This window comes from Bubalus kerabau, chromosome 11 (genome assembly GCF_029407905.1).
Source record: "Bubalus kerabau isolate K-KA32 ecotype Philippines breed swamp buffalo chromosome 11, PCC_UOA_SB_1v2, whole genome shotgun sequence".
Taxonomy (NCBI): domain Eukaryota; kingdom Metazoa; phylum Chordata; class Mammalia; order Artiodactyla; family Bovidae; genus Bubalus; species Bubalus kerabau.
In genome coordinates this window covers 33,652,676-33,665,653 of record NC_073634.1, presented here as the reverse complement: position 1 = coordinate 33,665,653, position 12,978 = coordinate 33,652,676, and the positions used below count along the sequence as shown (strand labels likewise).

The 12,978-nt window shown below is 41.7% G+C and overlaps 1 protein-coding gene across 3 annotated transcripts in view; it reads right to left on the bottom strand.

The window, feature by feature from the left end:
• Nucleotides 1-250: 250 nt before the first annotated feature.
• Nucleotides 251-12,978, bottom strand: part of STON1 (stonin 1) — a 56,062-nt gene continuing 43,334 nt past the window's right edge. For all 3 annotated transcript variants that reach the window (XM_055540043.1, XM_055540044.1, XM_055540042.1), the window contains exons 3-4: nt 5,460-5,662; nt 251-3,272 (exon numbers count right to left, since the gene is read on the bottom strand). In XM_055540043.1, the coding sequence (XP_055396018.1) occupies nt 3,198-3,272; nt 5,460-5,662 (278 nt within the window). In that variant the 3' untranslated portion in view covers nt 251-3,197. The remainder of the gene's footprint in view (nt 3,273-5,459; nt 5,663-12,978) is intronic.

Here is a 12,978-nt window from a genome sequence, read left to right as displayed (position 1 = left end):
AAGATCCCCTGAAGAAGGAAGTGGCAACCCACTCCAGTATTCCTGCCTGGAGAATCCCGTGGACAGAGAAGCCTGGCAGGCTACAGTCCACGAGGTGGCAAAGAGTTATACACAACTGAGCATATACACATGTAAGCACGCATTTGTCTGACAGAGTCAATTGTTTAAGGTTATTGAAATGGATTTCATACCTTAAAAAAACAGCCCCAGACCTTGCAAAAGAAGATATAAGTCCATTGCATATCAAGAATCATTTGAAATACATCTTTAATTTTTAAAAAATCAATATGCAATCTACAAAATACTTTGTTACATGATTATTAAGGCTCAATATGTTTTATATTTGTATTGATGACATAAAATCATATTTTGAGTAAGATATAATAATACTTAGTCATTATTAAGGAAGGCCTCCTGACCGAATTTATAAAAGAAAAAGGGCTATATCAAAACACAAACCCAGAATGAAGGGAACTAAAACCCTACAATTACCTAACACAGAAATCAGGTCAAAATGCCAGCCTTTATTTATGTTAAGGAGGGCTTTTTTTTTATTCTTTTTAAATGGATAAACTATTTCTAGTCCCATTAAAAAAAAAGGAAATGTCCTTAAATTCAGATTTGTACAACTGATCAGGTAACCATCAAGCCATGAATTCATTTACAGAGTTAATACGATCCTTTGACTGGTAAGGCAACTAGACCAGACCAATTAGAGCAGAGCAACCCATCCCAAACTGGCCAACTGCTTGGAAGTCTGCCATTCAGTCACTTTTACAAAAGACCCCTAATGGGTCAAACTCATAAAGCATTGATCTAAATAAATTACCTAAATTAAAATGCTATTAAGGAGTAGTTCCTCCTTCATTCACTTCCTTCCTCCCTTCCTGACCTTAAAAGAAGGAGTTTTTGTCATTGTTGTTTTGAAGATCATCGTTTACTTTCTGGAAAAGGAGATTCTACTTTTTAATTTGTAAGTCTAAGTGGACTCTACCTGATTTTTCACTTAGAGCACCAAGATCACATTTGACCTTCTGCCACAGCTCAGGTCAGAAGAACTGTATTAAAAATTCTCTCCACCCAACAGAGAATGTTAATTTAATGCTAAGTAATGAATATTTAAGGACCCTAATAGATGTGCAAATGAACAATTATGCTGCAGAACCCTGCTGTTCCTACCATCACCCTTTGCATTGCCACAAAACCTCAACTTGGGCTTCAGTCAGCTTTTCGTTATTATTTTCAGCACTGAATCTTGAGATGCGTCTGAAGGCTGGAGGGCTGGTGAATAAATGACTCCAGCAGTGAGGTGCCGGCACATGCTGGCAACCTGGAAAGCCTGAGGGGTGATTAATTGGACCCTATGCTGAAATTACTTTGAGGTGTAAATATTCATTAAGTTCATCCGAATTAGACTCTGAGTTCTTTATGGGCAGGATGCCATAAAACAGATCTGAAAGGACCAGCAGTAATTAACTCAGTTACCATCCCTGGGACCATGGAGCAGCACCAAGTTCAGCCTGCCTCCATATTTGCTCTGAGCAGATTGAAGTCAGTCCAGAATGTGCCACACCAGGTGAGTCAGGATGGTAGAATTTTTTTTATATGATGCACACACAGATTTGCTCTCGTATATATCTATAGCAAGTCTCAAGCATGTGATATTATGAGCAACACATCAAGTGAAGTTAAAAAGAGCAATACCAATTCATTTTAACAGTCAACTTTTGCATTCTTTGCCTTTACAGTAAAATAATGAAAAGCAGTAAATCTGCTGATTGATACAAACCATCATAAATGTTTGTTTTAATTTGCATTTTGAACAGATTAAAATGAATGTAATATAACATTAAATAAAATGTATGAGGGCCAACAGATAATGTTGTTTGGAAGAATACTGTCATATCAGTTTTGACTCAAAACAAATCTGGTAAATAGAGAAAAATATCTCCTAATCATATTTAAGGATCAACATAAATTGAAGGTGTATTAATATAATGTTTTTTTCCATGTTTTTCCTACTAAAAAAATACCTAGAACATAGATTTCCTAAATGTAGAAGTCTGACTTTTCACTGTAAACACTTAAAGGAAGTTATAAACAGAATTATAACTGCTAATGCCATTGACTTTTCATTAAAAAAACAAACATTTATCTGACTTTGAAAAACAGAAATATCACTTGTTAGAAATGTAGACAAAATAATCTAGTATCTTTCACTTTGCTCATCTTTTAAAGAAAATCACTCTAAATTAAGCAGAATTAGCATAAATAGCATGTTAGCAGGACTAGCATAAAATCATCATGATTCAGACTTCTACTTAAGAGGGGCTTGTGTTAATTACAAATAATACTTAATCAAAATACATTCTTAGAGTCTACACTTTTGAGAAGCAACATTCACGGACTATGAAAATTCATTTTTAACATACATTAATATTTTAACTAGTGTCCATACTAGGATTTCATTCTGAAAGGAATCTCTCCAAGCAAAAGGCAGTATGTTGCAGTGACTTGTACTAAAATATGCATAATAACAGAACGCGTCTTTGCCGCACATATCAGCATACAAATACATTTTGAAAATAATAATACCACGGGGGAAAGAGAGGTACCAAATACAGCTGATGATTACTCACCAATGTGATAACAAGACAGGAAGATAAATAATTCAGAATCAGAGATAGTTCCACATCTCCATTTTAGCTCGTGGTTTCCACATCATTCTACAATAGCCACGTTTCAGAGAAGAGCAAGAGGGAAAATTAAGTACTTTGGTTTATGTCTCCTTCAACTGCCTTCTCCTCTAGCACAGGTGCTAACTTAATAAGAAGAGATGGGGCTGGAGGATAATAAACATGGCATCAATCCAGAGTGGAAAACAATCAGCCCCCGAGTAATCAAAAATCAAAAATGCTTTGGACAGTGGCTGTGAGGTCACACACTGGAGAAGAGTGCCTTTGAGTTCTACTAGGAAATAAAAACATCACAAAAATTCAAGACACATTTTAGATCAAACCCCTGGGGCACAAACATATCCAAAGCATAAAGGATAGTTGGTTCGCTTGCAGGTCTAAACTCCCCTAAACACGGCCAGTGGGTCTGTCATTCCCGCTGAACAGCAGTAGAGGACTTGGTGTGGCTTCTGTCAATTATGTATTTGCAAAGTGGGTCATCATCACTGACTCCTGCTACTCCTACTGAGTTACGCAGTCACCAGCTTTATCCGGGTCTTCTCCATCGATTTTAATCCACTTCTTTTCTATTTCAACCTGTTGCGCAAAAGCAAAACAGGAGGAAGCATTAATGAACGCAACACGGCGTAACACTTGAGTTCTGTTTTGTAAACCAGCAAGCACTGTAGCCACCTCATCCTCTGCACACAAACACAGCCCCTCCACCCTGCCATGCCCGTTCCCAAGTGAGGCACACTGCTCTCCTTCTGGACAACAAGTCTCCTAAATCCTTCCCTCTAGGGTCAAATCTTGAAGAGGACAAAGTTGCTTCTCAGTCAAACACAGGTGTACACAGAATACACATACTGATAAGACATTTACAAATCTAGCTAGACATGTGATCAATTATATCCCCCAAGTACCACACATCCAGCTTCGGGCCTCCCTGAGATTCAGAGTACACCCAAAATCATCCCTCTAACTAAAACAAACTAGTTTACAATAGTAATCCATCTGGGCCAAACCATCCACCTGTCCCTCACCTCTGTCATCTCACCCTTTCAAACGTTATCTCCTCACAGAGTCCCTCCGGGACCACTCTAGATGAGGAAGCCCTCCATCCCTCTCTATCCTGTGACCTTCTTTTATTCTCTTCTGAGTTTGTCAATACTTCAAATTATGGTACTTTCTTACTGATTACTTTTTGTCCTGTCACTAGAAGGTAGGCTTTACGAGGACAGGGACTTCACCTTTGTGTCTCAGCATCTACAGCAGCAGATGGCACGTTGAAACTGCTCAATAAATACTTGTTAAATGGAAGATAACATTTTGAAACCGACTGCCATCAAAGCTAAAGAGACTTTGGTACATAACTCTGAGTGGTCCTCTACAAACTATGTGAAATTGGCGCATCCCAGGAACGGCAGATGGTATGAAGTCTCCATGCGCACTTGAGCCACATTTCAGTCACACGTAACACTTAGATGCCTAGTGTTACAGGTCAGCTTCCCCAAGCAGCAGATGCTGAGATGGAGACTGGGGTGCAGAAGTTTACTGTGGAGAGCTCCTGGGGTCAACACCTGACTGACACAGAAAGGGGAGGGGAGAGAAAGGGAGAAGGAGGGGAGGGAGACGAGGGGAGGGAAAGGGGCAGAACAGGAAGGGAGAGAGGCTGGCCTACAAAGCAGTCACAGTAAAGGTTTTAGCCAATCCCCAGAGAGGGATGAAGCTAGGATGGCCCTGCAGGGTTATTGCAACTTGAGGCAGAAGGGCGTTTAGACCCCTGATCCACCAGTCATTGGACACAGGCTGCCCCAGGAAGGGGATGTGACCTGGAGAGTGACATATTGCATCATCCAGGGCAATTCCCAGCTGCTGAATCAGTCCTTTGGTTTTGAAGGGACGCACAGAATAGCACCCACTCATCATTGGTTTTACCAATACAGAAAACATTACTGGACCGGAACATACAGGCTTCTGAACAGACAGTCCAAAATAAAGACAATTTCAGACTTAGGTTACTATATTATAGAACCGCTAGTTGGTGCTAATGATATATAATCACACCATTTCAAGATGCTATGGGAAATGTGTGACAGAAGTTATTTCTGTAACTACTAACTTTGAAGCTGAGAAGGAAAAGCAAGCTTAGGAACAAGTGCAAGTGTACCTCACTCTCTAATTCAACCGGCTCAAGAACGCAGATGAGCTGATGGTGAACATTTAAAATTGTGGTGACGCAGTAACTCAGCATTTCCCCAAACAGCGCACCACAGAATACAGTTACACAAGATACTGACTGGCGTTTCAAGGGAGACAAGATTCCATAATTGGCAAGGAGGGAGAGACTGAGCTAAGTTTAGTAAGTTTCTTTACTGCAGGACTTCCTTGTTCAACATTAAGTGGATAGCATTCCCCAACTTATTTTTTTCTTAGATCATTATATGGGACATATGTCCCATAGAACACATCTTGGGAAATGTTATTCTGATAAAACCTTTATTACAAATATGCTTCTGAAATGTGAACTTATTTTTAATGCCCTGTTTTTCACTGAGATCTGAGTTAAGTACATGGCACTGTCCTCAGGTTCCTAATGTTCTCTAGAACTGAGGGGAAGAACTAGGCTCACTGGTGACCATCAAGTTTCCACAACTGGGCTCTTTTCTAGGTCTAATACATACATACACAGGAAGTTACTTAAGAGGGCAAACAAGAATCTAAAGCCAAATCAGGTCACAGCTTCAAAAGTCCCATCCTAACCCCAAGGGCTTTGGGATGTACCTGGATGTTGTAGCAAGCCCGATGATGAATGTGTTTTTGAGGCTGGACATCACTCTCCACCCCCAGAGACCTGACCTCTGTCCCTGAAGCAGTGGTATCAAGGATCCCAAACTGAACAGTAGCAAATGGATACCAGTCGGAGGGAATTTCTTGGTCTGATCCAAGTTCTAGTTTGTAAGACAAACAATGGGGATGATCAGGACCTTGAAGAAAAAAAAAATCAAAAGGTCAGTCAAAGCATTTCAATGGGCAGTGCACATTTCTCATGAGTGTAAAAGGCATGCATCTCTCTCTTTAATAAACATTTCCATTAGCACTCTGGCTGTGAATTCCATTGAATTACATATCTTCAAAATTCACAATCTTGCACTAATTGGGGAGGGGGCAATCTAACTGCATTTTTTAAAGTACTAGCTTTAAAGTAAGTACAATTTATCATTATATAGTTACATATGTTAACTCCCAAAATATTTTCAAGTAGAAGTAGGCTGTTTCTTTTTTCAAAAAGAAAGTTAAATATTTCATTTAATTATTCAAATAAAACAATGACCAACAACAGTGACAAAAAATTCAGAGTTATATCAAGTTCATACGTACAAAAAAATATCTTCATGACCCAGATATTCACGATGGTGTGATCACTCACCTAGAGACAGACATCCTGGAATGTGAAGTCAAGTGGGCCTTAGGAAGCATCACTATGAACAAAGCTAGTGGAGGTGATGGAATTCCAGTTGAACTATTCCAAATCCTGAAAGATGATGCTGTGAAAGTGCTGCAGTCAATATGCCAGCAAATTTGGAAAACTCAGCAGTGGCCACAGGACTGGAAAAGGTCCGTTTCCATTTCAATCCCAAAGAAAGGCAATGCCAAAGAATGCTCAAACTACCACACAATTGCACTCATCTCACACGCTAGTAAAGTAATGCTCAAAATTCTCCAAGTCAGGATTCAGCAATACATGAACCGTGAACTTCCAGATTGTTCAAGCTGGTTTTAAAAAAACCAGAGATCAAATTGCAAACATCTGCTGGATCATCAAAAAAGCAAGAGAGTTCCAGAAAAACATCTATTTCTGCTTTACTGACTACGTTAAAGCCTTTGACTGTGTGGATCACAATAAACTGTGGAAAATTCTGAAAGAGATGGGAATACCAGACCACCTGACCTGCCTCTTGAGAAACCTATATGCAGGTCAGGAAGCAACAGCTAGAACTGCACATGGAACAACACACTGGTTCCAAATAGGAAAAGGAGTACGTCAAGGCTGTATATTGTCACCCTGCTTATTTAACTTACATGCAGAGTACATCAAGAGAAACGCTGGGCTGGAAGAAGCACAAGCTGGAATCAAGATTGCCGGGAGAAATATCAATAACCTCAGATATGCAGATGACATGACCCTTATGGCAGAAAGTGAAGAAGAACTAAAGAGCCTCTTGATGAAAGTGAAAGAGGAGAGTGAAAATGTTGGCTTAAAGCTCAACATTCAGAAAACTAAGATCATGGCATCTGGTCCCATCACTTCATAGCAAATAGATGGGGAAACAGTGGAAACAGTGGCTGACTTTATTCTGGGGGGCTCCAAAATCACTGCAGATGGTGACTGCAGCCATGAAATTAAAAGACGCTTGCTCCTTGGAAGGAAAGTTATGACCAACCTAGATAGCATATTGAAAAGCAGAGACATTACTTTGCCAACAAAGGTCCGTCTAGTCAAGGCTATGGTTTTTCCAGTAGTCATGTATGGATTTGAGAGTTGGACTGTAAAGAAAGCTGAGCACCAAAGAATTGATACTTTTGAACTGTGGTGTTGGAGAAGACTCTTGAGAGTCCCTTAGACTGCAAGGAGATCCAACCAGTTCATCCTAAAGGAGATCAGTCCTGGGTGTTCATTGGAAGGACTGATGTTGAAGCTGAAACTCCAACTTTGGCTACCTGATGCAAAGAGCTGACTCATTTGAAAAGACCCTGATGCTGGGAAAGATTGAGGGCTGGAGAAGGGGATGACAGAGGATGAGATGGTTGGATGGCATCACTGACTCAATGGACATGAATTTGGGTGGACTCTGAGAGTTGGTGATGGACAGGGAGGCCTGGCGTGCTGCGATTCATGGGGTCACAGAGTCGGACACGACTAAGCGACTGAACTGAACATATGTGAGTGCCTTCTATTGAGTGATTCTAATTCAGAATAATAGAATAACATAAGCATGCTAAGTTTTTTAAATTAAAAGATGAGTAATATTTAAATTAAGCATCATTGTTGGGCTACAATGCACATAAGATGTATTTAAAAAGAAAAGTTTCTGTTAAGTAGACTAAGATCTTATGATAATTCTTAATTTTTTTCATTTTCTTACCGTTCTATTTATTGATAATGCAAAGGAAAATTTCAGAGTAAATTAGGTCACTTTATAAAGAATTATGGTTTTTTTAAAGTCCAACTTAGTGAATTTTTTCTTGCATTTCAGAAAAGATTCTAAGCCAAGGATTCTTTTTTTTAGTGGGACATTAATTTTGAGTACATTAATTCCCACTTACCCTCCTCAAAGCTTTGACTGGAACAAATGTACAGCGTGGAGATGGGCATACTGACTTTCAATGTTTCCACGATTTTTTCCTTCACTTAGTTCGCTTTGCCATGTATTGAGCATCTACTCTACACCAAACCAGACTCTCTGCCAGACCTTGGGATATCAGATATACACAAAAACTTTTAAGAGGGGTTATATACTGTGTGTTTATGTATGTGTGTTACAGCGAAGTTAAAAATATTTTCAATGTAATCACTGCAGTAACTCTATGAATGTTCCATGATTCTGTTCCACCAGTCCACAGTGCCTGCATATTCCATGTAGCTGCGTGTGCTAAGTCGCTCTAGTCATGTCCGACTCTGTGTGACCCTATGGATAGCAGCCCACCAGGCTCCTCTGTCCATGAGGTTCTCCAGGCAAGCATACTAGAGTGCATTCCCACTTCCTCCTCCAGGGGATCTTCCCAACCCAGGGACCGAACCCTCATATCTTACGTCTCCTGCATTGGCATATTCCATCTACATATTCCTTGTAGCCACCTTTACTTATGCAAGAGATAACAATAATTTCAAAAGCCAGATTAAATTACCATACCACTGACATGACACAAGAAAGAACATTTCTATCAAAAGATAGCTTTAGGCACAAAAACAAGAATTTAAAGGATTTCACTTAATTCTTAAAAGATAAATTGCCTTTCATGCCTTACAACCTGCTTCTTATGGAGAGACTAATAGAATTGTAAGGCTATAAAAGCCCTTGAGAAGTCACCCATCAACAGATGCTGATTAGCGTCTCCACCACTCACTCGTAGGGCAAGACAACAGCGGCCCCAGAATTGCTTTACACTACCCAGATCACTGTAGTCAAGTGATAACTTTATTAAAACACACACACACACCCCCAGGGGAGATTCCACAATCCATTAGCTTTTCTAGCCTTCTGTCTACAGGATACAGTAAGTTTATTTAAACTTAATTCAGGCACTCTTGAGTCCTTTATGGCATGGTGGTTAAGCACATAAGCACTCGACTCAGGATGCCCAGGATCAGATCCCAGCTCTGCTACTTGAAAGATGTGTGAGACCCTTCACAAGTTATTTGATCGCTGCGAGCCTCAGTTTCCCCATCTGAAAATGGGTGTGATGATGGTAACAGTATGAACCATATGGGATTGCTGTGAGGACTAAAGAAGCCAGCTGGCACACACAGCTGTAGAGCCGTAGTACACCATGCGCTTAGCCACTCAGTCATGTCCAACTCTTTGAGACCCCACGGACTTTAGCCTGCCAGGCTCCTCTGTCCACAGGGATTCTCCAGGCAAGTATACTGGAGTGGGCTGCCATGCCCTCCTCCAGAGGATCTTCCCAACCCAGGGATCGAAACCAGGTCTCTGCACTGCAGGCGGATTCTTTACCCTCTTGAGAGTTGTACTGATAGAAGTGCAAAGTGTTCTTTGATTATAAATTCAATATTATCATTTAATGACTGTAATTCTGCTAATGAAAGGACTGTGAATTCTACACTTTTAGAGCTGAAAATAATACTAAAGATTATCTAATTTGATACATTTTAAAGAAAAATTCTTTTGGAATTTTGCAATGAAAATAACCCAACTTTAAGACCTAGTAGTCCAAAAATAGGTTTAGGAAAAAAACCTTTCTATCCACTTTTCTAAAAAAAAAAAAAAAAGAAGAAGGTTTAAAGATAAAGAACATTTTTCTGACATATTTTTTCTTGGCTTTTAAAACTCTAAATACTCTACAATGTTTAGTAACTCACACTCCCTTTGAACTTTGATATCCATAAAGAAAAGTATCATGTCTATCCTTAGCGCAAGTCTGGCACATTTGGAGCTGAAAGGCTATTAGTGGAATTTACAAGAGAATAACTAATAGAGGAAAATCATGTTCTTTATCTCAGTACTGACCACCAGGGGGCACTCTCAGGCTTTGGTAATCAGTCTCACCGCTTTCTAAGGACTATGCATACAAATCACAAAATCTGTTCAGGTCTAGTAGATATCCAGTCCTTCTTGAACCAAAATATTTTACATCTGAAATGGAAATGGTGAGAGTTGGAGGGAATGAATGGTAGGAGGGTGACACCAGTGGAGGAGGAGAGAAAAACCAATGTACTGAAGAGACAGCAAAGAAAAAAGTAATAGCAGGATATATTTTAAAATTGGTAAAACCAGGAGAGTGGAGATAGACGTATGTTAAGTGACCCTCCGTCATTCTCACCTCTCTCTCTAATCCTATGCTGCCATATGCACCCTCTATGGCTAACAAGGTTTTCCTGTTTTCATTCTCTCCCCCTCCTTCCTCCGTTTTCCTCTCTCTCCCTCCCCCTCTTTATCCACCGCCTTCTCCTCCTCCTCTTCATCTTTCCCACCCCCAGAAAAATCTGTGCTCAAGTAAAGTCCTCTGTTGTCATTCACACCTTAGCCTGAATGAACTATCTGGGGCCAACCTTTGTTTAAAATGAAAGGCTCACTCACTGTTACAGGCATATTAAGCACTGGCATGATGGCAGAAAAGACATTTAAGGAGCCAACATCCCACCTCCCCTAAAATCACGAGTGATTTCACCAACAGGAAAGGTCAATACTGATTTCACAAATCCCCAAGAAAGGGGCATTTTTTTAAAAATTTGTTTTTAATGAGTACAAGTACTTCATACAGACTTTTTAGTTTCAATTTTTCTAAATTTTTTTTCCCTAACAGTGTAGGTTTTTCAGAAGCTAGCTTGAAAGGGTAACGTTTTAAAGAACTTCTTTTAAAATCCTCTCTTCTCTAAATACCCAAGTGATTTTTAAAATCGTATAGAAACATCAAGATGCATTCTAAGTCCTTGCTCCTCTGCATGAGGCCCATGGCCAGCGGCCCTGGCATCGCTGGAGCATGTGTGGGAGACACAGTATGGGGAGCCCCACCTGCCGAATCAGAGTCCACATTCTAACAAGGCGATTCATGTGCACGCCAACACTTGAGAAGCACTGCCTCAGGATAAAGACTTCCTCTCTACTCTAGCCTTACTCTTTCTATGCTTCTCAAGAAAAAAGTGGCAGGAAGCCTCTTAATCTTTGCATTACCACCCCTACCACCCCTGTGGTGGAGAAGCCTCCGTGACAAGTCCACGTGACCCCAGAAGTGTCCAGACCCAGCCTGGCTCAGAGCCCCCCTTCCCCCAGACTCCACTGGTCACAGCTTCACTGCCTTCTCAATGGGCCTCCTCTTGGTCCACAGGCCTGATCTGAATGAAGCAGCTTTGATCCCAAGGGATTTATTTGGTCAGTGAGTTCTCACTATGTAGTTGGCTGGAATGCTTGTAAAACATCTTTCTGCATGAGCCTCGTGCTAGGACAGTCCTCTACAAGAATTCCCAAAGGCCAGGACCAAGTCCAGAGAGCCTCTCTGGGAATGCATTCTTCTAATTGTCCTCAGTGAGCACAACTGCTGGTAAATGCAGATGGGAGGGTAGTAAGGGAGCTCTAGAAGACACAGGATGCAGAGAGCAGGGAGGACTGATGCCTAGGAGGCCAGGACAGTTCTCCCAGGAGAGCTACCAGGCCAGCAGCGTGGAAGAGCCTCTCACAAGCACCAATACCTGGGCTTCAGGCCTGGAGTCTGCTTGGTGGGGATGAGGCCTATATGTGCTATTTTAAATATTATAACTCTAATGATTCTAAGGACTCTAACATGCAGCCAGGGCTGGAAACAGATTTTAAAAGGAGTGAGGAGAGGCTATCTTAGCTAATGGCACCACTGCCCATCTTTTCGTAAAAGCCATAGGCCCTGAACTCCTCCCAGCCCCTCCCTTCCCCCCGAGCCCATAGACTGCCCGTCACTGTCTCTGGGTCACCCTTCACCTTTGTCTCAGTTCTCCCACTGCCCCCTCTTGTCCTATTCAGTCCCTCTCACTTCTACCAGCCTCCCGTTACTTTAATCTACTTCTGAATCTCTCCTCCACAATGTACGCCTGACTTTCTAAAACAAGGTAGAATTCCGTCACAAATGTGCCTGAAAACATTCCAGAGGCCCTGTTGACAATCCCCACACCCCACAGCGTGGCTCACAACACTCTTCGCATCCTGGTTTCCTCTCCAACTCTCCCCTCAGTCCTGAAACTCAGGTAAGATCCCCCCATCGACGCACCTGTGTTTCTGCTGTTTCTGTCTTGATGGAATCCCACTGATTCTCACAGGCCAAGCTGAAGCATCCCCTCTCCAGCAGAGCCTTCCCTACCCGTCCCCCCGTAGCTGATCACCCCTTCCTCTGGGGTCCCCATCAGGTATGTAGGTACATGCCTGCAATAGAAGAAAGTACAGTGCCATCGTGCCTTTGGATAGCTGCTTCCGTGTCTGCCTCACCCATCAGACATCTGTTTCCGGAAAGCAGGGAACATGTTTCTATCTGTGTCCCCCGAGCACCCAGCACAGAGCCTGAACCTACAGGAAATTTCATGGGTGTTGGTGCAACAGATGCGTGAATGAGAGAGCCATCCCATTAAATTCTTGTTGAATGGATCGATTACCTATACCATTAATTCTGAGAAAATGCAGTATTCTGAACAGGATCATTTTTACAAGAAGCTTTATATATGTTGTTCCCCTTTTAAAATCAGAAAAGGATGATTTGCATGGGTTCTCAGTTTGAAAAAGAAGTGTGGCTGCCCCGGCGGGTCTAGGCTGCACCAAGACAGAGCAGCTGGAGTGGGCTCCCTGCACACCTTGCCTGCCCTGAGCCCAGCCAGACAAGCCAGCAGGCTGAACCCTCAGTGCTCCTCTCTCAGAGGCATAATCATTCTTCACATCTGTGCAAAAGTTACACTTGACCTTCTGTTCCGGGTCCAGTGACCATCTCTAGGACTAAAGGAGAACAATAGGAGTCGGGTTATCACCCAGACCTCAGGGGACATCTCTGGGGACCGAGGAGATTACAGCCAGCATTCCAGCCTGCCTCCCCATCTTTCCCTTTGTGT